General features: G+C 38.1%; 1 protein-coding gene across 3 annotated transcripts in view; it reads right to left on the reverse strand.

Moving 5' to 3' along the window:
• Lifr (LIF receptor subunit alpha) overlaps positions 1-26033 on the reverse strand; it is a 62289-nt gene that overhangs the window by 26001 nt on the left and 10255 nt on the right. For all 3 annotated transcript variants that reach the window (XM_003470276.5, XM_063258095.1, XM_063258096.1), the window contains exons 2-6: positions 14086-14246; positions 12283-12397; positions 10548-10687; positions 4879-5042; positions 704-878 (exon numbers count right to left, since the gene is read on the reverse strand). In XM_003470276.5, coding sequence (XP_003470324.2) covers positions 704-878; positions 4879-5042; positions 10548-10687; positions 12283-12397; positions 14086-14236 — 745 coding nt within the window. In that variant the 5' untranslated portion in view covers positions 14237-14246. The remainder of the gene's footprint in view (positions 1-703; positions 879-4878; positions 5043-10547; positions 10688-12282; positions 12398-14085; positions 14247-26033) is intronic.

Here is a 26033-nt window from a genome sequence, read left to right on the forward strand (position 1 = left end):
GCCCACACTGACAATCACCTTTGGCTCTACATCTCTCTTGCTAATGGCATTTTCACTTCTTTCCCCTTTTAATTTCTAAACCCAAGTATCCTAGCTTACACTGTCACTGACATTTTGCTCAACAGACAGTTTCTTATTTATCTACTTGCCTCCAGTTCTCCCTTGCTCTGATCGCTTTTGCACACTGTCACCAGGGTGAGCTATCTCCTGTGATTGTCAGTGCTTTTCAAGACTTCATTTTATTGGTAATGTTGTTCTTAACCCTCCTCTACCCTGGCAGCACTGTGCTTGGACACGTTTTATTTAATGATCAGATAGTTTTTTTCTTTTTTGGTATGTTTACAGAATCCCATATTCTCTATGATAACTATGCATCTTCTAGTGCTACCTGCTCTGGTGCCCAGAAGTCAGAAACTATTTTCTTAAAGTGTCGATTTAATCTCATTTCCAACAACACATTTTTAAATTACTCTTCAGTGCCTTTTATAATGATTTTAATATCTGGGTGTTTATTCAGCCACTCAGGAAGTCTTTAAAAGTCTATCTTGATCTTTAATCTAAAGCTCCTAGGATAGCAGACTTGGAAGCTCTCATGTAGTCCTCATATAGCTCCCACGATTTCAGAGAACTAAGAGTGTACACTGAACATTGTTTTTCAGCATTCCAGTTTATTTGAAAAGAAAGTTCTTTAAATACAGCTTACAAGAAATGTTCTTCACTGGGCTCCATTTACTCCACTCTTTGAGACCAGAGAATTGAAGAGAGTCAATGTAGCACCTAATTCTCACATGATGAATGGCGCATTCCAAGGGCATATCTGAGGTCCAACTCCAGTGATGGACTGTATCTCTGCCATTCAGAGTGGTGTTGTGAGTCACCTAAAAACAAGCCCAAATAAAGCTATATTCCCAAATAGTAAAACATTTTGCTTTCTCTTAGCATCAGAAAATCATGAAAGACCATAACCAAGTAATCAATAAGTAAATGGTATGTCGTTTTGTAAAACTATCTTGTTTTTTTTTTTTTTTTAATACGGCAATAAGAAAAGATAGAGTAACAATCATTACACAGCTATGTGGACTTCTTAAGTGGCAAGCCTTACTGCATTATCACCCAGGATACTGATATTCATCAAAAAGTCTAAAATGGCACCTAAGATGCTAGCTAAAGGCTCTTAACATTTTCACAGAGGAAAAATAATTAATGGGTTTGTATCGCTAAAGTCAAAGGGGGGGCACCATTTCAACAAAATAAATTGTTTTAGGCCGGGCATGGTGGCCCATAACCCTAGCATTTGGGAGCTTGAGGCAGGAAGATAATTGGGAGTTCAAGACCAGCCTGGGATACAAAGTGAACCCAAGGCCAGGCTGAACTGAATAGCAGGACCCTGTCTCAAAAATAACAAAAAGTTTTAAAAACTGTTATATAACAACTGTAATACATACATTCTATATTTTAAACTTTTCTTTAAAATAAAGTATCTTATTTCTCAACTGTTTAATTTACATACAACTTACAGTATTATAGGATATTAATCTTGATTGTGAGAAATGGGCAAGATTGCAATCAAATTTTGAAGATCTACTAAAGATACCTTGGGAGTCTCAGTTAAAAGACAATATATTAAAGAAATGTACTTTGTTTTGTCTTGCTCTGAGACTGTTTCTAAAAGAAGAGTAAACAGATTTCTTTTTAAGGCACAGAAGCACAAGGACAAAAAACAAGGCATGTAGCAACACCACTAAAATTTTGGAAGCCTGAAAGTAGATGGATACTAGCAAAATTAACTTAAAAGTTCTAAGAAAGTAGAATCTTATGTCTCCAATGGGAAACCCAGTAAACCACTTGGCTCCTATCACAGAAGCACCAGAGCGCCTGGGGAATGGCTGTATCGTGTTCCCCTGGAAATGCTGAGCGAAGGTAGGCGCAAAGCAGGAGGATGGCTTGAAGGTGGTCTGAAGAAAGGTTAGATCCCCTGCGCACCTCGGCAGCATAACAGAGACTTGTGTTCTGGAACAGTTAAGCAGAGTCCTTCTGGACTGAAGGATCTCAGGAGGAGTTGAAAATGTGGGATATCACACTAAAAACAGGGATTGCTAATGTGGATCTTCTTTCCCTCTTCAATTCTTACAACACTGGTAATCATATTCAGCAGGCATATGCTTGGAGCATAGAAACAGGCTAAGATAATTACCTAAAATAAAATCAGAAATTTGTCCACTCAATACCCATCCTACTTATTCAAAAATGAAGTCTCCAGTCAGCAAGTCCCCTAAAACAAGCCAAAGTTCCAAAGAGATTTTAAGAGCCTCTCATTTAAATACAGCAACCAAGATGACCAAATGTATAGAAAGCAACCTAATATAAAAGTCAAAAGCCAAAATAAAAAAAAAAAAACTTGAAGAAATATGGTATGTAAAAAGAAAAACAATTAAATCACCAACACTCTGACACTCTCAGACTTAAGAAAAGATAATCCACTCATGAAACAAGAAGAGGATTCATTTAAATAAAAAGAACAGAAATATTTTTTGGTACCACGAATCGAACTCAGGACTTTGCACTTGTCAGGCAGGCATTGTGCCTCTGAGCTAAAGATAAGACAGTGATAAGACCAATCTGGAAGGTCCAACTCCTGAAGTACAAAAGTTCTAAGAAAAAAGGAGAAAACAGGAAGAAATTAAAGAAATAAAAATGTTCCCAAGCTGGCATATCAGACTAAAAGGGCTCTACTGAGTTTCCAGTAGAAGATGAAGACACAGCCAACCACAAGAAGAAACAAAAACAATGCTTTCAAAATCTTTATATAACTTTCCAATCTATGTTCTATATCTAGTTAAACATATTCGTACAGAATAAGAGTATTTTCAGGAATTCCATGTCTGAATGTTTTCATGTGGTAGCAACTTATACTCCCAACAGTAATGTATATTGATGTGTACTCGAATTGTTCTGCATCCTCTCAAAAATAGCAATTGACATGTGTTTGATCTTTTGACAAATCATATCTGCCAGCTAGTATTACAGAGAGTAGAATGAGACTATAAGCTTCCACCAAAACGAAGAGACAAGAACAAAGTAGTATATGATATTACCCTATTTAGGAGATTTAGAAAAAAAAGGATCCATCATAAGAAAAAGGCATAAGGAATACCTCAGACATTGATGGTGTCCCTTGTACCACTAACTTCCTAGTGAATGAGCTGAGTACCACCTCTGACCACCAGCTGCTGTGGCAATTATCATGCTGTCTGCTACGCACGTATCACGGGTGTGTAGTGAGCCCTTATGTAAGAAAGGCTGGGAAGCCCGACAGAGGCCCTCACAGACATTTATGTATAAAGACAAGCTAACAAAACATTTAGCGTATTTGAAAATTTCAAGGAGAGTCATAAAACCTGAAGAGAATTTAGGAATGAATGAATGAAGCAGAGAAATGTTTAAAAAGAGACAATATAAGAAGTGCTATGAAAAAGACAAATTTGTGATTAGTGCTTATGTAACCACAGTGCAACAAATATTGTTCTACCAAAAACTTAACAGACCTGTATTATAAGAACATAGGAACTGGCAAGGGGGACTGGCTGGAGAGGCTCTAGGGAAGAGAGACACTGCAAATGTGAGAGGGCTGGGGGAGAAGGAAAAGTTCTCACCTTTCACTGTGTAAATCAGCTAAACACTGCTCAAAACTACGAATCAAAACTCCAACAGCAACATAAGCATAATATTTGCAAAACTGGAAACAAATAATGAAAAATATCAGCTAAAAGAAATAAGACAATTTATTTCCAGGGAAAGACAAAGGTGTGGGAGGCTAGTATAACTAAGTCACCCAGCAGGGATCGGGGCCCTCACTCTGTAAACATCCTCAGCCTGTGCACAAGGAGGGCAGGAGATGCTGTGAGTGCTACACCCCATGAGAGAGGGCACCCCGCTTACGATACAAGGGAGGAAAAGAAACTTGCTCTCCCTGCCTTCGATGTCTTCTGCTGCCACGAATGGCTGTCCCTTAAGCATGCCACCCTGCTTTGGAGCCAGATGATTATGGACTGAAACTTTCAAGAACTGTGAGCTAAATAAACGTTTCATCCCTTAATGCTGGGGGTCAGGTATGTTGTCTCAAGGGCACTCCTTTTGTATTTTTTGGCTCTTGCTATTTTTTTCCTCATACAAGGATTTCTCCCCCAAACAGAAAACTACTACTTTTCAACTACTACCTTGGTTATGTATCTTGTAGCAATAAACTACATGGTTTTAAACTAACATTCCCTTTCATTTATTTTTTATTTTATTCACATTTGAGAAAGTATTCTCCTTATTCTAATATTCACTTGTCAAACTTTTCATAAGCCATCACCTCTTAAAGATAATAAATACAGAACATAAGAAAATTATTTATAAACAGGATTTAAAAAATGAAAGCCTGTTGTAAACATAAGAACACACTTTAGATTCTGAGAATCTGAAGTTTACTGATTTCTCACGCATCTGTGACAGATTATGATGCATTTATTTTGTACTAAGACCTGATAATCATGGCTCTTTATGTGCAATACTGAACAAAGACAAAAAGACTAAAAGTACACTTTCAATTTGTTTAGAGAGATACATATTAAAAGACTGGAGAAGAACATACAATGATAACATTTCTTGTGTTCAAGTGACAGAATTTACGTATCCTTTGAATTTCTTGAAAGTACCTCTAAGGGTGGCACATGGGATTTCTGACTCATAGCACATGGTTTTTAATCAACCCTGAAAGATACTTTATCCACTTCCTTAATAATCAAATTCATTGACACCACCCTAAAAATGATATTTAAAGTTGTCCAGTTTCTGAAATGTCATAGAAAAAAATCCATTTTTGGTCAAACTTACTAATTCTATGAGCTCCATACTATCTTTACGTAGAACTTTGATTTCCCAGATAACATTTGAGTGATGAGGAAAAACAGAACCCTTGTCATTCCACTTTAGGTGTAATGTAGAGGTTGAGAAATCAGCAGACAAATTCAAGATCTCTGGCGTGTCTGGAATTAGGGCTTAAGAAACGGAAACAAAAGAGAAAATTTAGTAAAACAGGTAATGATGCTTCATACTACACTTCCATTATCAACTATTTTAAAACTACTTTTTCTTGATCAAAATTAATCAAGAATTCACATCAAAGTCTCAAACCTGTTTCTAAAAAGCAAAGAACAAATTTATTATATTTTCTAATACAAACGGCAACTGGTTCCTGCAGCAATGCTCTACTGATACCTGGTCTGAGGCCTGCAATTAGGCAACAAAACAACTCCTTCCCACGGCAGCAGGTCAAACCTAAGAGACAAGGGAAGCTCACTCGGGGAAATGGTTCTGGGTGTTTTCTTAGAGACTTCTCATTCTTCTCTCAGGTCTGGCAACTCATGCATGCTCGGGATGCTACTCACTTCAGGAATTTTACGTGCTATCCCTGATGGCAGACATAATTAAACAGAAGAAAGAGTAGTGATAAGTAAGGCACTAGGTTAGGAAGCCAATGTGGTACTACTACGTGGAAATACAGAATACAAGGAAAACTTCCAAAGGGCTAGGTCAGTCAGTAGTGGTTTGCCAATCAGCCTGAAATGGACTGAGGCAGGAGATAAAGTGATCAGTTAAAGACTGCTGGAGAAATCCTGCCTAGAATCATGCGACAGAGTACAATGACAATCATGAAAAAAAGTAAAATTTGTTGAACAACAAATTTCAAGAAAATGATTAAGTCAGACAAATGAAGAATTCATGCTGAGAAATAATGACTTCTCCAAAGCTGCAGCTCAGAAAGCAGAAGGAAAGAAGATGGAAAGTGTGAATGAAGCACAAGACTGGCTGTGGATGACTAGGCATTCAAAAAGAAAGGCACAGAGTGCAGTGTTTTGAAGACAGCTGTGTGAGAACTGTCAGGAGTCAGAACCCGGGATGCAGATATGAGGAATTTGCTGTATGTAGAAGAAAGAAATGTAAACACAGACCCGAAATGTCCAATGCTTGTTATAGGAGCTGTCAATACACAATTATATCTTGAAGTACCCCACCCCACCCCTGCAACACACACATCAGCAAAATCTAGAGTAACAATCAAGAGGGGCCGGGGATTTAGTTCAGCAGCTTGACAAGTGCAAGGTCGCAAGTTCTCCAGGTATCAAAATTTAAAAAAAAAAAAAAAAAAAAAAAAAAGAATGATCAACAAACAGAAGGGAATCAGAGAAAATCTAAGGTCACTGAGCTAGAAACAAACAGGCTATCATTTGGGCTAAATACAGTAAGTCCCTGACTTACTAACATTTGAGTTGCAAACAGTATATTAGACTCACTCACTTTGAAGGCTTATGAACAAAATATGACTTACAAACAGTTCTCTGGGAATGAAATTCGTTTCTAAGTTAGAGACTTACTGTATAATAAAAATGACAGAGGAGGATCAAGAAAAGACCTCCTATAGGGTGAGAACACTGTATAATCAGGCATTTGCAAAAGAAGTTACAGGGTTGTGAACTCAGAAAGTAAATTACCAAAGAAGCAGAGAAAAACCATGCTCAAGAGTCTAGGCTTATTTAGGAAAAACCATTACACTAAAATGAGGTAAGCAAAAAAAGATGTACCCTTGAAACTCTCCTGATCTTCTCATCAGTTAAGAAACAGTAAATCACTGAAAATTCTAGATCAACAGAAAACAAGATGAGCATGCTCCGTTCTATGAAACACAGGCTCTCAGTTATGAGGGAAAGAGAAAGTTGGACTCTCCAGCATGCTTATTCTTCAAAGGAGAGTAAAGTGAAGTGAAGAGACGCCCCTTTCTTGCCTCACCTCTAGTTAATCCCGATGAAGTTCAAGAGCTAACTAAAGCCATGACAAACTACAGGAGTGTGCAGGGGCAGGGTAACTGCATGTGCTGAACAGCAGGGACAACAGAACAGCCGCTATAAATTAATCAGTCTCAAAGTGGGAACTGGAAACTGAGCTCTTAAAAATAATGCTACTAAATTTTTCTAAGGAACATGTTCTACCCTGGATTTACATAAAGTGCTCAGGGCTGTATAGGACCTAGCACACGTAGATTTAAACCTAACCGATACAACCAGGTCACACTTAGACTTACACAAAGGCAGCACAGGAAGCTTCACGGAAGTGTTAAATGACAAGCTGCTTGTCAAAAAAGAAACGTGTGACAAACGAGAAACAAGCAGCTGAGTTAATGCTAGGAGAGGGAAAAGTTCAGATGCTAGTGTAACCAGAAAAGTGCAAGAGGCTTCCAAGAGTGTGACTGCTCTTTCAAAGGATTCAAGATGTCACAATGTACTAACCTAAAAATTATGACACAGGAATATGTAACTGATGCAACACTGATCCATTAAAAGGCACCCCCAGTCCACATAATTTATACTCTACATTTTAGTAGAAAACAAGAGTCATGTTTAAATACAAAAAGACAGTAATACTCATGATGAAAAGTGAAAGAATTTTTTAAATCCTTTAAAAAGAAACTTTTTCTTCATAGCACACACGGCAGTTTCCCCTATAATCCCATGAATTATCATCTGTTTTTCCTATGGAATAACACAGACATCTGAGGACAATTTTAACTTACTTTCTAGAAACTCAAAAATTTTTTAGATCAGAAGGAATTTAATGAAAATCTTGTTTATTTTTTTTTAAAGCTAGGATAGCTTACTCATAACCTACATGCTGTTTCTTCTTTAGAACATCAGGAGATATGAGTCTTAACTTTTTTTTTGTATCTACATTATTTATGTGGCCTCAAAATGATTTAATTTTAAGGTTATTTTAAGGGATCGAGACAGCAAAATTTCACAAAGACTTTTTGTACACATGTGCACTTTCCCTTGTTAAGTACAAAATTGGGTCTGTGTGTGTGTACATGACCTTTTTGTTTCAGACCTGGAGCACACTTCATTTCTTACACTTGCACTTAGTAACAAATTATCCATGAGCCCACATCATCTGATGCACAGCTTTACGACCCTTTCAGAGTTTCGCCTGCATTCCACAGGTGTCAGAGATTTGCTGATTTACTGCTATGATCTGAATGTTTGTGTGTGTCCCCCTTCCTGCACCCATCTTAAACTCCCATGTTGAAACTTAACCCACACGGTGATGATATTATGAAGTACAAACTTGGAAGCAACTAGATCATGAGAGCTCTGTCTCCCCAAGAAGGGTTTGTGGCCTTAACAAGGACCAAAAAAGGTTCTTTTTGCTCCTTTGCGACCTGAAGGTACAATCTAAGAAGAGGCCATCACTAGTTACAAAGTCTGCCAGTGCCTTGTTCTTGTACTTCTCAGCCTCCAAGTCTATAAGGCACAGATTTCTGTTATTTATTCATTACCCAACCTAACATATTTTGTTATAGAAGCCCAAAAAGATCAAGAATATATTACCTCCCTCCCTTACATTTACCTAACCCGTTTTTAAATTTTCTTATCCCAATACCATTATTCAAATCATGACTGGGCCCACTATTATTTAAAATGCTACTAATACATTACATGACTATTTTTAAAAAATGAATTATGAGTTGAATGAGTCTGTCTCAATTTGCTTTTCTAGCTTTTTTAACACTGTCATCAGCAAGCAGTTTCCTAGTTGAGAACACTGCATACCTAGTGAAATATCAGATACCACCAACTGACTCTCTTACATACTCCTGGGCATTCTAAAAGCCTAGAATAAAATTCAGATTCCTCATACTTGAGTACAAAATAATTCCAGGTGGAAGAAACATTTAACTCAAAATTATAGCAAACCAAAAATTCACAAAGGAAAATAGCAAGATACCCGATTATATGACAATGAAAACATGTAGCATGAAAAATACTATGTTTTAAAAAATAATACACTCAGAAAAATATCTGCAGCCGATATGATAGCTAAAAAACACAATATAGGAAAAGCTCTTGTGAATGTAGAAAATAGCAAAAATTCAAGAAAGGTATGAATCGGCAGTTCAAAAAGAATATAACTGACATTTTTTAAAAATTATAACAAATGAAAAAGCAGCACTGATATAATCTGAGAGCCATTCAATTTAAATGGCAAAAATAAAAGAGATGGATACTACCTAGTCCTTGTAATGATATGTAAGGATAGGTGAAAAGAAGCGTATCAACATAGGGGAAGTATAAAATTTTGACCAACTTGGCAATTTGATACAAAAAGTTTTAAAAAGGGGTTGGGGGCCTTTAATCCAGCATTCCCAAGTCTAGGAATTTAACAAAATTAAATCAGTTAAATTCACAAAATGATGTTCATTAAAACACTGTTTATAATACTGACAAGTTGGCAATAAAAACAAATAGCTCCTTAAGTAATTATGCTCTATTAAGTAGAATACTACCCAGCAGTTAAGTGTAGCATATTTTCATGTAATAACCTAAAAATCCATCTATTACACATTATCTGTTAAGCAAGCTATAAAGTAATATGAACATTTATATTATTTTATGTGTATATGAATAGAAAAACCTACTTAAGGCTTAACAGCATGAGCACTGGGGTGATGGTTAATTTATATAGAATTTCTCACATGGACTTCAGAACTATAAAAATAAGTAACAAACATGGCCCACATCTATTATCCTGAAAGACAGTCCTAAACAGCACTTTACACAGGCAACACTTTAGGCTTAAAAAAAGAAAGGACAACATATTTACTATATTTAAACTCTGTGCTATCTCTGACACAGATCATTGCAAGTATATACCTACTGCATTAAATTGGGCAAACCACAAATCAGTAATTATATTTGTGTTCCATGGGTTCAGAGTCAATCAGCCCTACAAGATTCCTTATATATTACTGTGCTGCCATACCATCAGGACTGTCAGCAGCTGACAAACCCACTGCCCACCATTAGTAGTCAAAACTACTCAACAGTCTCACTGCACAGCAAAAATTTTATCTGGGTCTACATGAATTTATTTTGTGCTCCCAATCTGCTTGTAGCCTATCTCTTAAATATTCATTCAGTCAATAAATACGTAATACCTGCACAACAATGTGCTTAGTGCTTGTGCAGATAATAAAGTCCTTGCTCTTATGGAACCTAATTCCCGGTGGAGGAGACACAAGGTAAATATCTAACTACACAGTGGATTATTAATTTAACTGAAAGTAATGTCAGGAAGGAACATAGCTTACCTAAAAGTATACAAAGAAAGGAAGGGGATCATGTGCGGAGTGGTTAGAGACCACATCCCAGAGCAAAGGGCATTTGCAAAATCCTGAAGGAGGCACAAGAATCAAAAAGGTAAAGGGAGCCAAGGAAAGAGCCTGGAACCCAGAAAAGGGCCTTTCATTGTGGGTTGTGTTTGTGGTTGACTACATGACAAGTTTGCTTCCTTCTGGGTCCTGATCATGCTCTCCACTGCACAGCAAAGTAGTTAGGAGAATGAAAAGTATTAGCACAACAAGTGAAATGCAAACACAGGTTTTTCCTAACTACAAAGTATCACAAGACTAGCAATGTTCCATTTTAAAATCTGTCTTCTTTTCAAATACTTACAAACATTTTTTTCATTTAGTATGAATGTACTTATAGAACTTTCAAAATCATGTAGAGCATTTATTGTTATTTTGTGATCACCAGGTAAAAGAGCTGGGATTTTAATATTTGTTTTCTCTAACTGTTGACAAGAATGGGGCCTGCAATAAAAGAAACAGAATTTTAATTAGAAATAGAATTTTAATTTAATAAAAATCAATAGTCCTATTTTCAAAAAACTTGATCCACACAAAATACATGGAAAATATCTTACGTTCTTTTTATAAACAAAAACATGCAGGGTTGTATTGCATTTTAAATTGAAAAAAGAAAGGTTAACAGTAATTACACCTGTGTTGTTGGAAAAAAAGCTAACTTGTGGCAATGGCAAAAAGCACAATGAATAAGCAGAAACAATTCTTTCAAGAAATTTGGGGTTGTAGCACACCCAGAAATCCTCTCTTTACTTTCCCTGTGTGGTCTTGCCTCCCACCCATTCCACTTCCTCAACACCATGCAGGGGACTAGACCACTACACAGACCCTCGGATTAGTAGGAGTTCATTGGCAGCCAGTGAAAGGAATGAAACTAGCTGCAGCGGCCCTGTCAAAATTGCCTACAACCTGTTCACGCCTCTGCCCTAGTTCTAACAAAATTTATTTGTAAGTTCTGCTTTCAAAAGGCTCCTGGTTTCTTATTTAGTATCTCTTAGATGTCCCTGATCTGCAACCCTTTGTCTCTCCTGGGAGCACATTCACATTCTTATATTGTTATTCTAACATATCTAATTTCTCATGAAACTTTTAATTAATGCAAAAGTACCTTTCTTCTATGCAATGGACCCTGACCTAATACTGAGCACAAGCCTTTCCTCAGCACCCACTTTAGCAGGGACCTGACCCCCATCACCTCCTTCTTAACCTCATGTGTGCTACTGAGATCAAGGATATGATAATTCGACTGACTCATGGTGTGATGCAGGAGTAAGGCTGCCCCACCCTGGGTGACAATGCACCTGTCCTAATGGTGGGAAGCCTACATAGGAGATAAAGGACAGTAAGAGGGTCCCTGCTTGTCACGTGCTGCTTGGCTCCTTCACTATTTTGCTGTCTGCTGCCCACCATGAACTGTTTCTGCTCTGGGATACCCTTCTGTCATGCCACCCTGCCTTGGGGCCAGCCACTATAAACTGAAATCTCTATAAATTGTGAGCTAAAAAAGTTTGCCTCTTTTAACTGGATGTTGGATGTTTTGTCTCAGAAATGAGAAAGGTAACTAAGACACTTTTTCCTGTAGTGCAGGTATGATGATTGCTTGTCAAGCATCATCACCTTAAAAAGAGATCACAGAGTAAAGAGGGCAAGTACCGTGACAAAGAGACTCTGGGTCTCTGTGACAATAAAGCTATTAAAAAATATGCCAGCCCTGAACTGCCTACCACAGATTTTCATGAGAGCCAATGCCTATGTACTGAGATTTTCTATCAGGTACTTAAATCTGCTATAGATACACAGTGGTTTGAGAGACCAGTAAAACTGCCCATAGCAGTTCACAACTACACGTATGCTCCATACTCTTTGCATATAATGAAATAACAAAACTTTTGGCTGTGATAGGGTTTGTTTCTATCTTGATTGTGATAACACAGCTGTGAGTTAAAGTTTGATTTTAAAATTTCTATAATAAAATTGTGATATTCTAGGATGAAAGATAACTTCTAATCTGTAGGTATAAAGTAATCAAGTGTTTCCATTACCTGTCCTCAATGCAAACTTTATAAATGGTACCACGACCTGTTCCTAGGGGTGCTTTCCAAAAGCAGTCCCATACTTGTAAATTGTTAGTTGTGCACTTCAAATCACGTGGTGTCCCTGGTGAAGGAAAGACAACACATGAACACATATAACACAGAACATACTCAGTAATGGCTAAATGTTTTCATTTGTGAGCACAAGCACAGGGTCTGCAGAAGTCCATGGCCTCCAAGAAGAGATAACTCTGCTGTCATGGGAAAGCACTACTCTCGTGTTTCTTTTTATAGCTTTGCTTGTTTGTAAAAGCTAAAGGGTAAAAGACGAATGTAGGCCAACTGCAAGAGCCTCTGAAATCAGACTGGTCAAAAATTCAACTTCCAGGTAACTAAGAGAAATAAGGAAGAAACTGAATGTGAGATTAGAGGTGTGTATGTGGCGGGGGGGGGGGGGTCCAGCACACCATGAGCCCTAGGTGAAAGGGGGAAAATTAAAGTAAAATCTCCATAAAAACCATGTGCCCATGTCTACCAGCAAACCTAGTAAGTGTACCCAGCCGCTGCTGCTGTTTGCTACCAGACTGCCACCCTCTACAGGAACCCCCAAATCAGTCTCTGGACTGATGAGAAGCAGGTGACACTGAAGCAGTTATGGACTCACATGAGTCTTTGAAAACCATGAGGAGGTCATGAAACAACTGAAGAGTAACAGGTAACTTGGAAGACTATATAGCTGAATACTTCTTACATCTATCCAACAACATGACATTATGGACTACATGAGCACTGTAAAGTGAAAAGTTACCTTGTAAGAAAAATGAAAAGGCGGGCACAAATGAGAGAGGGGAAAGGACAGGGAAACTGCATGGTAAAATGCGTATTCTCAAACTTTACAAATGTCTATGCAAAGTTTTCTTTTTCTTACTTTTTTGGTTTACTTTTTTGGTCCTGGGAATTGAGTCCCTAACCACACTCTTGCTAAGCAAGCACTGTGCCCCTCAGCTAATATCCCCAACCTTCTTATTTTTACATGTAGTTGACATAATACTCACAATAAATTATAAAGCTATACAAATTTAGACAAGAGAGAAAATTTATACAAGAGAGAAAACATTTATGTTTTATAACATTTATAAATTTATACGAGAGAAAACAGAAGCATGTAAGTGCTCACATTAGAAATCAGCAGTAACCCTAATAATAAAGTTATTTATTCAATGATCAAAGAGATGTGTTCAACTATGGATATAACAGAAAAATAAAACTGAAGGGGCAGCAGAATAATAACGGTCTTCATATAAATAAGCTAGGCAACATCTCACTGATAAGCCAGGTCAACATTCTTATTATATTTAAAAAGATGATCTATTTTAATACACAATAAGAAATTATAAACTATTTTAGGAGTTCATTATGTTACACTGTAAAAAGGCAAAATTAGAGAAAACAGAGCAGTGTGGACTGTAGGGATGGGGGTGGGTGGCTGACATGAGGCATGTGGAGAATCTTTTGTGCCCTCTCTTGGTGGTGCTGGTGGTTATGACTATGTACTATGTCAAAATTCACAAACTTACACCATAGAAGAGTATTATCTTATGCAAATTACACCTCAATTTTTAATGATAAAAAATATTTTTGAACTATCTTATCTTTAAAGGTCTTTTTGAAAAAACTAAAACAAAAGAGACTGTAGAAAAATGGATTTTTGGTCACCAAAACCATGGAGGAAAAAAGACGACTTTTTTCCTACAGGAAAAATGGAAACAAAACTGAAATTTTGCTCACGTTCTGTAAGACTGATGTACTTACCCTTTTTCTGGCTGTTTACTTGATTCAGTAGATACAGAAGAACAAATGTTGCTAAGAGCCACCGGAAATTTGCAGGCAGCCTCATTTTCCCCCGGCCTACCATCCAGGATGACTGTCTCCAACATAAGCAACTATCCATCTTCCAGGCCATGCAGTCAGTCCTAGGATAGAAGAGGGATCGCAAATGATGCTCAGATTCACCTAAGGGCACCCCTATACTGCACACACAAACGCTGAAAATGTGATGGCAGATGCGGAAATGCACTGCACATTCATGATTGAGGAGACTCAAACACAAGCCACCCTGGCTTTAGGTGACATCAAAAACCGGCACAGCTGCTGCTGTGAGACCCACCATCAGGTTAATTGTCAAGTGACGGGCTTCAAGATAATATTACGACTGACTACGTATTTGTCAACTCTCTGCTCAAACACAGTTACACAGAACAACACAGTTCATACAATTAAAGTTTTGATGTTTTAAAATAATATGTAAACTGCTATTTTTAATCTTAATTATTTGTATCTCACATACATCAATTATTATGTGATCCCAGTACACTCTATGTCATTTACCCCTCTGTGCCTCAGCTTCCTCGTATGCAAAGTGAGGTTGGCAACTGTACTCATAAGTTTATTATGAGGATCAAGTGAATGCACATGTGGGAAGGACCTGGCATAGTGTCCAGTACATGCTAACAGCTACATGCTACTATGTGTACCATATGAGACACAAGGACAAGAAAGTAAGCAATGAGGACTACCAGATTTGTGGCTAAACAATGATGGACAGATGGATGGTGCCGTTTAAATCCTCCCTGGAGGATTTCAATGGAAGAAGAGGACAGTGAGATATGAGGGTGAAACTAAAAGATTGAAAGATCTAAGTACAGACCCTGACTTCGATGTGCTCCCACTCCCCACTTCCTACAGAACTGAAAGAAAAACTGCCCAAGCAAAACCAGTGCAGCTAACACAGACAAAGGAGCTTTTCACATTGGATATCTGAGGATTCCCCAGAGGAAAGAAACTGCTGTCCATCCGTCAGAGTGAAATCTGACAGCTGCCAAGTTCATCTAATGCACTCATTTCTAATCCAACTTCATACTGCTTTATTTTACACTGACACAGAAAACCAAAGATCATAAAGTATACAAGCAAAGCCTAAGATATTGAAGAGAAACTAAGGGTAAAATGGATTACAGAAAAGGAAATAAAAATCACTTGTGGAAAAAACAGAAAAAGTAGCAAACAGGAAAACTTAAAGAAAGAAGAAAACAAAAAGGCAAAAATCTCTAATTGTATCCTCAGACTAATCCAGTCCACTCTAAAATGAAGAGTATGCAATGAAAAAGGAATAACAATAAGCTCTTAGAAATTAACTATATTGACTGATATTAAACTTTAAAATAAATAAAACATTGAACCTTTAAGAACAAATAAAAATATAAAATGTGCAAAGACAAATGAGAAACCAATTTTAAAGAAGCAGTGAGATCTACTGTCTCAGTAACTCAAGCCTCAGGGAAGAATTTTTAAAATAAACTTCTTAGTGAAAGCAAAAGGATCATTTTCTTCTCGCCTACTGTAAAACGCTGTGAAAATTTCTGGAATTGAATCTCAAATAGCTTTATTATAAGCAAGACAAGGCAGAAGCACACATTTCAATTATGTTACTTTCTGGGTGAATAAACAACTTCCCAGTCAATGTTGGTATCCCAAGCCTACTTATTAGAAAGAAAATGTATTCATAGAGTGTCTTAAGTACCAGTTACTGAAGTCACAGAATCAGAGTGTGATTTAAGGGGAAAATCATGACCCTCAAAAGTCAAAACCTGATCAAAATAATCTCAAACTATCCTCCCTGAGGATATCATTATATTGAAATGAAACCAACCCTTACTATTGTTTTACAGTTAGCTGACGAAACTCTTGCACTATTGGAATGCCAAGAAAAAGTGGTAAGAGGGGGCAGGAGTAAGGCAGCAGAAGAAGAGCTCAGGACCAGGTACTGTCAGACTTAGACTTTAATCTTGGCTCCGTTACTACTTAGCAGCACGACTGAGGGTAAATCAGTTAATCCCTTTCTACTTGAGCCTTCATCACAGCAGCACAGGGCACACTCTATTCAAGATCCGCATGAGAACTTCCCAAGTTCAGCTCAGGGGCTGGGGATTTAGTTCAGTGGCATAAGCTGTAATGTTCCTCTGCTGTTGGCAGAAACAAGTATACAGGTAGTAGCAAGCCAGCACACACCTAGCTGCAGCAAAAGCCATCTTACAAGGACCCCCAGAGGTCAGTGAGCCCTTCAAGGGGTGTTCACATATTCAGGGAACCACTGCTCAATGATGAAGACTTTGTTAGGTCATAGCATCTACTTAAAATTTTTGATCAAGTAATATGGGCTATATATTATTATGCTAGCATCTGGCTTCCCTACCAAAACACACTCTCAAATGCACTCATCTGACAGCCTAAACAATACATGAACAGAACTTTTCAATGTATTTTAGGGGAAATAAGAATGCTTATAAAAAAACTTTGCTCGGGGCTGGGGATTTAGCTCAGCGGCATAAGCGCCTGCCTTGCAAGCAGGCAGTTGTGAGTTCGATCCCTGATACTGATAAAAAGGAAAAAGACAAAAAAAAAACCACTTTGCTCTCTTCTGACAGAAACGCTGTCAGAATTTACCAATGCCTTATAGGGGCAAATTCATACAGGTTTTCAGCAACTAACTTTCAAAATATGGATAGCTATCTTTCAGCAAAACAACTGTGTGCCAACACTATCCCCTAGAGGAGCAAAAGAAGCAAGCGGTTATCCAGGCGGTGCACATTGAAGCCCCACACAGACTCCTGTCAAATTTTCTGATTTTTCAAAATAAGGTAAAAATCTGAGATTTTTCTAGTACTTAAATTTGTAACTGTCAGTAACTAATTGGTATTTGTTAAGCATTCTAAAAGCCAGCAAAATATACAGGTTCAATCTGTACCCTGCCCAAAAGGCACTGAACTGTTACCTATACAAAATAATTTTAAAAGATTAAAAAATGTCAATGAACCCTTCGAAGAAAAGTGATTGAGCAGAATTAATTTATAAAATAATGAGATGGAAAGAAGAGAATCTTTTATGCTTTTTACAAACACAGTGACTTCAACCTTAGGGCCCCAGCAAAGCCCAGGCAGAGTATGAGCGTGGTCCCCAGGAACAGAGCTCCGCCCTGTCAACACCACGACCCCTGACCAAAGATTCCCCTCACTAGAAGCACACACGCTGTACTTTGGCACACTTTCCCCTAGCTATAAGACCTCTGGTTCCAGTACATGTGACATTTTGGACCTCTCTATTGAGGCTAATCAGAAAAAGAATGGGAAACATAAAGCTGAAGCCAGAAACTGTCATCTCCAATATATTTTGTTTGGTCTGTCTCTGCTTCTTGAGGGTGGGGTGGGGGGACAATTGGGTAAAGAGGAAGAAGGAAATGTGACAAGAAGAGTGTGTTGTGTCCTCACACCCTGCTGGCTGGAACCCGCCCTGAAGGGTCCTGGGTCTTGAGGGGTGCTGGGCACATGTGCTCAGTCAGGGTGACGGAATGACTATAGCCAAGCACATCTTTTATCTCCAGAATCTTATCTTTCACCACCACAATGAAACAATACCCTTATCATCAGTTTCCAAACTGTTCTTGAGAGAGAATCCTGTGACCTAGAAGCAGTGCTGGGAGTTACCCAATGGGGGCAGTCACATGAGGTTACCAGCATCCACTCGGCTCTCATGTCTTTTTTGTGTGTGTGGGCGTGGCCAGGGCATTTTTATTTTTATATAGTTTCTAAGTGATTCGGGTTTTTTTTTACTTTCTTTTTTTTATTTTAAAGAGGGTAAGATTAAACAGAACAAAACAGATCATAAGGAAACAATTTTAAGAAACACAGATTTCAAAGCAAATCCACTCGAGATCTTCACTGTCTATCATACTGTCTCTTGTTTTCTTCCAAATAGTTGTCCCTATCTTCACACACATTGAATACATACTGAACATTATAGAACTAATCTAATCAGAACAGGATGATGAAAGCTTTTTAGGTCTTCAAGACCTGACATTGGGAAAGTCAATAATGACTGCCATGTCTCTCATTCTCTTTGAAGTAGCTGTCCTTATCTTTATGTATGCTGAAATTAAACTTGAGAGTCTAGACTAACATCACGCTGAACAGTATTGCTAGATTTTATATCCTGATGCTACAGAATTAGCACTGGGTATCTTAGTATCTCTTCTTCTTCAGAGTATCTGTTCATTACATCGTGCATTATATAATCTGTTCCCCTAAACTGTTTAGAAATTCTCCACATGTATGAATCTCTACATGTGTATCTATCCTTTCTGTATTATAGGGAAAAACAGATCAAAACAAGACAACAAAACAAATTCATAGAAAAACATGAAACAGACATAAAACCACAATATTAGGTGATCTACAGTAGTTACTATGCTTTCTCTTGTTATTTTTCAATAGAATTGTCCACATCACTAGACATAATGTAATTGAACACAGCATTACATACTGCTCTCATGTCTTACTTCCCCTATCTTTCTCATTCCTATAGTAACCATAAGAAAGTCTTTAAAAACTTTGACCAGCATTTCAGCCCACATCTCTTCCACTAGATCTTAACCTCTCCAGGTATTTGCTCCCTTGGAGGAAGGATCTTCTGGAATTTAAACCTCACTGGTGACCTGACTCTACTGTGTGATTATGGAGAAGTACATGGAACTCAAGCACAATGAGAAAAACACCCACCACAAACACCAACTTGACTGCACTGGAATATTCTATCTGGGAAGGAAGGCTAAGACCAGAATGTAGGAGATGTTCTCAGCTTTTACGAAGAAGAAAGCTTGCAGAAGGTGCGTAAACTACTGGGAATATTTTTAAAAAGGAGACAAACAAAAATTGCATCGAAAAAGCTCCTTGAATCTTCTGGAGAGGGAAGTCATATATGAAGGCCCAGGAGTAAGACCATCATCGAACAGTTCACTGAACCAGCACTCCATGACTTGCCACATGAGTGCAGGCAAACCCTCATTCTGACACAGGTCCAGAGACAGCACCATCTCCACAGTGGGTGCTGGGGTCAATATTCTTTGGGAGGTGGGTGTGCATCAGACATCTTAGTGCTAAAAACTCAAAGGGACATGTTCCAAAATACAAGTGAAAATTATTTTCACTTAAAATTCTATAATAACTGATCCACAGAAAACAAACTGCAAATACATGTATGATAATACAGAGCATGCTTCCCAGGGACTCATTCTTGGAGAACACATTTCTCCAAAATGTAGAAAATTGAGACAACAGGCAGAGAAAGACCCATGAAACTGGAGCTTGAACCCAGGACAAAGATCCTGTGCCCTACCCAATTGTAGGTCACATGAAAACAGGTTTCTTGGGGGGCTGGAGATTTAGCTCAGTGGCATAAACGCCTGCCTTGCAAGCAAGCAGTCGTGAGTTTGATCCCCGGTACCGATAAAAAGGAAAAAGACACACACACAAAAAAAAGCAAACAGGTTTCTCCGAGTTATGGGACCCTCCATGACTCCTGGCACTCTTGCCCTCTGGCTAATTCCCTCCGTGCCCGTTCTGTACCCTCCTCAGGGCAGTGGTAAGTCCTTCTGACACACAACTAAAGTTCCCCAAATACTCCATACTCCCACTGGTCTCAGTGCCTTCTCCCAGCACACAGCCCTCATGAAATGTCCCCTGCCGTGTCCTCTAAACTTCCAGTTCTTCCTGCTTTTTGGAATTTGCTGGCAGCTCTATTTGTGTAGAATATCATGTGTTTACTCATCTCTTACCTCAGTCGTGCTGTAATAGATGTCCAAAAAATGAACTTGCACTGCACAGAGTAAAACACTGTATATTAAATAATCTGAAGAAATTCTCCTATGGATCTTTAATATCTAAGAAAATGTAAAAGTTAACCTCTGAGGGAATTGGGAACACCCTGCTCTCTCAGTATAGGTTGAGAACCCCTTATCTAAAATGAATAGGTAAAATAAACAGTGTTTCAGATTTTGAACTTCTTTTTTTGCATTTTGGAATATTTTTACGTATTTAAAGACTCAAGTTGAAATATCAAATGCACTTACATTTCATATTCACCTTGTACACCTAGGCTGAAAGTAATTTCACAGTATTTCTAGTGAGCCTGTATTTAGACTGGAAACTGCCACACGTGGTGGTCAAGTGTGGAATTTTCCACTCTTCTACCATATTGACACTCAAAGCTTCAGAGTTTGAAACATTAGGGATGTTCAATCTGTACTTGCTTCTCTACTCTTTCATCAATGCCAAGGATTATAGTTTTTAAAAGTATCTTCCAGTTACAGGACAACAAAGGGCACTTCTTTGACTATGTAGCCAAAATATCTTTTTACAGATTTATCGATGATTTGCAATGTTTTATATCTTAAACTTCTTATTCAACCCTTTTCTGTTTTTCTACCTGGGCAGAATTTCCTTAAATCATATTTAACATTTTTCCCAGCTGCTTTCTTACTTTCCTGTGATGTTTTAGTTTGACTATCATTAATTTTTTCAATTTTGTCCTTTAAAGTTTTTGACCAAAGTTCTTTAGCATGGATGGCAATATAAACTGTCACCCAGTTTGGGCCAGCAGACAAAATACACCCTCTGAAGCCATGCACCAGTGCCTTCAAGCATATTTAAGGCTTTTAACTTTTTTTTCTGTTTTGATGGTGTGAGGGATTGGACTTAGGTTCTGTGCAAGGTAGGTAAGCACTGTACCACTGAGTTACACTGCTCACCCTGGCTTTCCTCCATATAAAATTACTTTTAGTTCAGAGTATGAGTGGGTGAGTCAGTGGCTCAGTACTCTTTCCTCACCCCACAAATGGTTACCACTTATCCAAGCACACTTACTAAATAATCCATTCCTTCCCTGCCTTATCCAGTGACATTAAGGTATCATCCCTTCCCGGCTTGCATATAGTAAGACTCTCTGAGCCCACTGCTCTTTTCATTCTGTCTTGCCTTGTTGAACAATGTTATCTACTCTTGTGGTTTTAACCACCACCAATACACTAATTACTTCCAAATATGTTGTCAGAATCGGTCTCTTCCCAGCTACAGGCTAACAATTTACTGGACAAGTTCCTACTTATCTACATAAATCCACTCAAGTCAGGTCCTGTACTAGTCAGCTTTTCATCACTGTGATCAAATACCTGAGAAAATCAATGTAAAGGATTTATTTTGGCTCACAGTTTCAGTCCATGATTGGCTGGTTCCATTACTGTGGATTTGAGCAAAGATAGAAAATCATGGTGGAAAGGCATGGTCTTAACAAAGCTACTCATCTCATGACAGACAGGAAATACAAGAAGAGGGAAAGAGCAAAAGAAGGGCCAGGGGACAAAATATACCCTCTGAAGCCATGTAGCAGTGACCACATTCATCTACTGGGCTGCACTTCCACTGAGTTAATGAAGCCCACTCAGCTTAAGGAACTCATCAATAGAGTAAGCCATTTAAAAAGCCAGCACCCTCATGCTCTAATCACTTCCTTAAGAGTCCATCAGTTGGCAATCAAGCCTTCAATACTGTGAGCCCTTGGAGGAGAGTCTGGATTTCAATTTTAATGGATCCTCTCAGGAATAACAAAATACAATGTTACATCTACTTGGACATTTCACAGATTCCTTAAAAAACTCCACAAATAAAAACAAACTCTTCCCTAACCCCCAGGCCCAGCTAATAGTACCAGTCTCTTTGGATCACCTAAGCCTAGATCACTCAACCCATAAATCAACTTTGATTTCTCCTCCTTCTTTAATCCTCCCTCCCACCTAGTAGCCAATTTTCTCTCTAAAATATGGCTTAATTCTCCCCTGCCCTTTAATCCAATTTCCATTTATACTGCTTTGGATCAAACCTCCTGGAACAGGTAATTTAAATCACTGTTTCCCCCATTAATTATAAACTCTTAAGAGTATAGCTTTATCCTTCCAGCACTGTTGCATCTGGAGTATTTTATACCGACTATATTGTACCTCTATATTCAATATTTGATGACTTGACCAAACTCATCCCAATAGAGTTCTTGGTGAAAACTTAAAATATTTTATGCCACAGCATTGTTTCTTTACAGCCTGATGAGTAAACAATTCTTTTAATGGACCTGTTTGCTACAGAAAAATTTAATGAATAAAAAAGACAACAACTGGCCTAAACTGCTCAAGTTTTTACTAACATATGGATCATAATTATTCCCAAAGGCCTTTAGAAATCCTAAGAGGGGAGAAATGCTAATTATGTAATTATTTCATGTAGTTAAAATGCTGGGTTTAGTTAACTCTGCCATGTAATAAAGAACTGGTAAATAGTTTTCAGATATCGTGCATGGTTTACATATCATTCTGGGGCAAGTAATGAAGTTCTTTAAATGCAACACTGGATTAGATTCTCCCTATGAAGTCAGTATCATTATTCTCCTTTTTTAAATATATAGTAAGGAACTGGGGCTTGGAGAAGTCACACAGCTAGGAAGGGGTTGAGCAGGAGGATCTAAATGCAGCTCTGCCTACACATCTCAGCTCTAGACCAATGAACTGAACTGTTAAATGGGGAGCTAGTGGCTCACTGAACTGCAGTCAGCAATTCTGGGCTCAGGGGCCTATTCTACCACTGAAGAGGGCAGATGTGGACCTCAGAAAGATCACATAACACTTCAGGTCTTAGCTCTCAGATTATACTACCATGACACAAGGCCTGCTTTCCCTACTTTGTATGTCAAATAGCAACATAAAGTTGGTCCACTTTTAGGAGACCCTGTTTGTCACCTCTAGGAACTAGCAACTGTAGAATTATCAGGAATGTGCTATCCAAGCCTGGCCACATTAAGGTAATTATATAAGGGAGAAATACAACCTGTTTACCAAGCACTACCAGAAATCACATCATGACAAAGATCCCACTTCATTCAGGGAGAAAAATAGAAAATAACTGCTAACCTACTGTTCTCCTTGCAACTCTAAGTACATTTTTAGTTGGGAATGCTCTTAATTCAGCAGGTGCAAATTAAAACATACTCCAGGAGCAGCCAGATGAAGTGAGTATGCCTGACACTCATACAATGACAAGCAGCCTGTAATGGCTCCTTGTGTCTATTATACACTGTGGCAGAACACAGTACAACACACTCATGGATCTGTCAGCTTTTCAAAACATCCAGATTGCTGCCGCCTTTTATTTTTTAAATCTGACCAGACAGGCCCAGGAGAAAAGAGGGAGGCAAAGCTCTGTCAACAGAGAAGAAGTCTTCACAACTGGCCTTGGAAATGTTGCTAGGCTTTCTTCTCTCCCAACAAAAGACTACATGCAGAAGAGTTTTATTGTTTTTCTTTGTTTAAATATGAAATTGTATTATTTTAAGACATGAATTCCAAGTTAAGAACCAACATTACGTGAGCCAAACAAAACATATTTTCAGGCCAAATAAATTCTCAGGGTGCCAATTAACAACTTCACTTAAAATATATTGGGGGTTAAAAAATTCTTGTCTTGCTAGTGAAATAATCTTACAATATACACTGTTTTAAAATTTATATTGCAATGCAATATAATAAGGTATTCACCAAAATATACCCAAATGTTTTAACAATCTTGAGAATCAGAATCTGAGACCCTTCCATCCAAAAGAACGCAATTCTTTTTCTTCAGGGTGTTATTTAATCCCAGGCCTCAAAATCCTAAAAGTAAACTTAGATTATAAGTGCTCCTTAAGAAAGAAAAATTAATAAGAACAACGGCAACAATAACAACTAAAATAGCACATTTAGCTTCAAAGTATAGTCTACAATAGCTTCTAAGCAGGTAGGAGAAGGTATTTCACCTCAAGGTTCACTGAAGTCTTCTACCTAAGAAGGTAAGAGAAAAAGAAAGATGTAACAAAATTTGAAATAATTTATCTTTGGTCAAACTGTTTCCAAAAGGGTACAAGTTTGTCAAGAAAACCAACTTTAGAGCCCGGAGACCTGCAAGCGCAACAGTGATATTGGAAAAAGATTACACAAGAAGTAAGAAAATGATCCCATAAGAAGATCACAGAGCAACACACATCCACCCAACCTTGCCCCTTGCTTTGACAAGGTCAGAAACAGACAAAACATATCTTGTCTTATCTTGAATCAAAATTTTTAAAATCTCAGTAAGATGTTTAAGAGCAAATGAAAAAATACAGGTTATAGAAACAGAATGTGAAGGAGTTCCTTTCCCTATGTGATCAATCTTAGTAAAGACAGTGCTAATAAACGCATGTGCCAACTGAAACAGAAGTGACATAGACAGGACACAGCTCTGTTCTTGCCATAGACATCAATAAATTAATTGGGTAAAAGAACATAAAAGAATCCTATTTATCAAATCTGTCGATAAAAAACAGGCAAAGTATCAAACACACTCTAATAATGAAAATTAACAAATTAATCTAATACATTAACTCGATAAGATAAATTTAACACATCTCATTTCAGGCTCCAAATAAAATGATGACAGTGATAACAGAAAGTGAACAGATCTAGACTGGAGGAGATAGGATCGTCCTCACTTAGGACTACTTGAACATTTAGTCACCTATGGTATGGTCAATAAATCCACATTTGAGAGCTTTAAAAATGTGGAATGCTTTCTCACTATTTCAGTGTAATCAGAAGCTTTAAATAAGGCAAGGCTGAATAAGCAAGCGAGACACTTTTGGTCATTACTACCATCTTTGTCACTGCTGGAACTTTTTAAGGGAAGTCAGGAAAATACCCAGTCAGGCCTCGCTCGGCTTCTTCCCCCAGCCAGCTCTTACTGCAACGCTCCTCACTGGACTCCAGATGCCGGTCCTTCCGCGGCCTCACACCCTTGAAATCAAGCAAGCTCTGTGTGGCCTTCAGAAAGAGGTCTTAATGTAAAGCATAAGTCCTGCACTGTTTCACGCCAGCTTAATTCTCCAGTTCCATCTCTGCCTCTTCCTCTTCCACTCCCCCTAGACCTGCTTCCCACATTACGGTTGGCCCTTAGTCTTCCTCTGTCATGACCCTGTCACATGTGAAGCCTGTCCCCATTAAGGTTTCTGTACTTGTCATTCACAGGCTCGCCAAGTGAGGTCCAGGAGCTCTTAACTAGCACTCACTTCCTGAGCAAGACCTTTCCTTGTCACCATAGAAAGGACCAGCCCTGCTGGCATCCTCCTACATTCCACAGCACAGTGCCCTGCTTCATTTCTTCCAGGGTTTCATCCCGGAGTAGGGAAATCACCCAAATGATTCCTGGGATAGGGTTCCCGGGTTTACTTTTTATTCCTCCCCAGAGGCAGGTAAGCTCCATGAGAGCACAGACCACCTCTCTCCTTTAGCACTGAACTGTACCTGGCAGAAGACAGATAAAACTGCCTGGCACACAAAAGGTAGAGAGGAAATAGTTGTTGAACTAGTTGAATAAATGGTTGCATTTATCCAATTACACATTAGAACATAATGGGTAATTACGTATTGTGGAAGATGATTAGCTCAATTTTTTAAAATCACATTACAAAATTATATATGTATACTACATGATTTAACAAATTTGGACAGCAAATATATGCATATATATGTATAGAAATTAATCTAGAAAAATATACACTGGAATGTGGGAATCACCACTGAGTGCTGACATTAAAGTATTTTTTAAAATTTTTATTTGTATCTTCCAAACTTACTAAATTTTTGGAAGGGGAGAACTTTTTGCTTTTATAAATTTTAAAAACCTATTTCTAGTTTTAAACTATAACAATTCAGTATAAAAGTCACAAAATAAGAACAGTTAACAAAAATGAACACTTTCTTTCCTCGCAGTTAAATATAGAACAAAATGATCTGAACTTGTTTTCATGTGAGCCTG

This window comes from Cavia porcellus, unplaced genomic scaffold (assembly GCF_034190915.1).
Source record: "Cavia porcellus strain 051 isolate PalLab524CR breed Dunkin Hartley unplaced genomic scaffold, mCavPor4.1 scaffold_11, whole genome shotgun sequence".
NCBI classification, from domain to species: domain Eukaryota; kingdom Metazoa; phylum Chordata; class Mammalia; order Rodentia; family Caviidae; genus Cavia; species Cavia porcellus.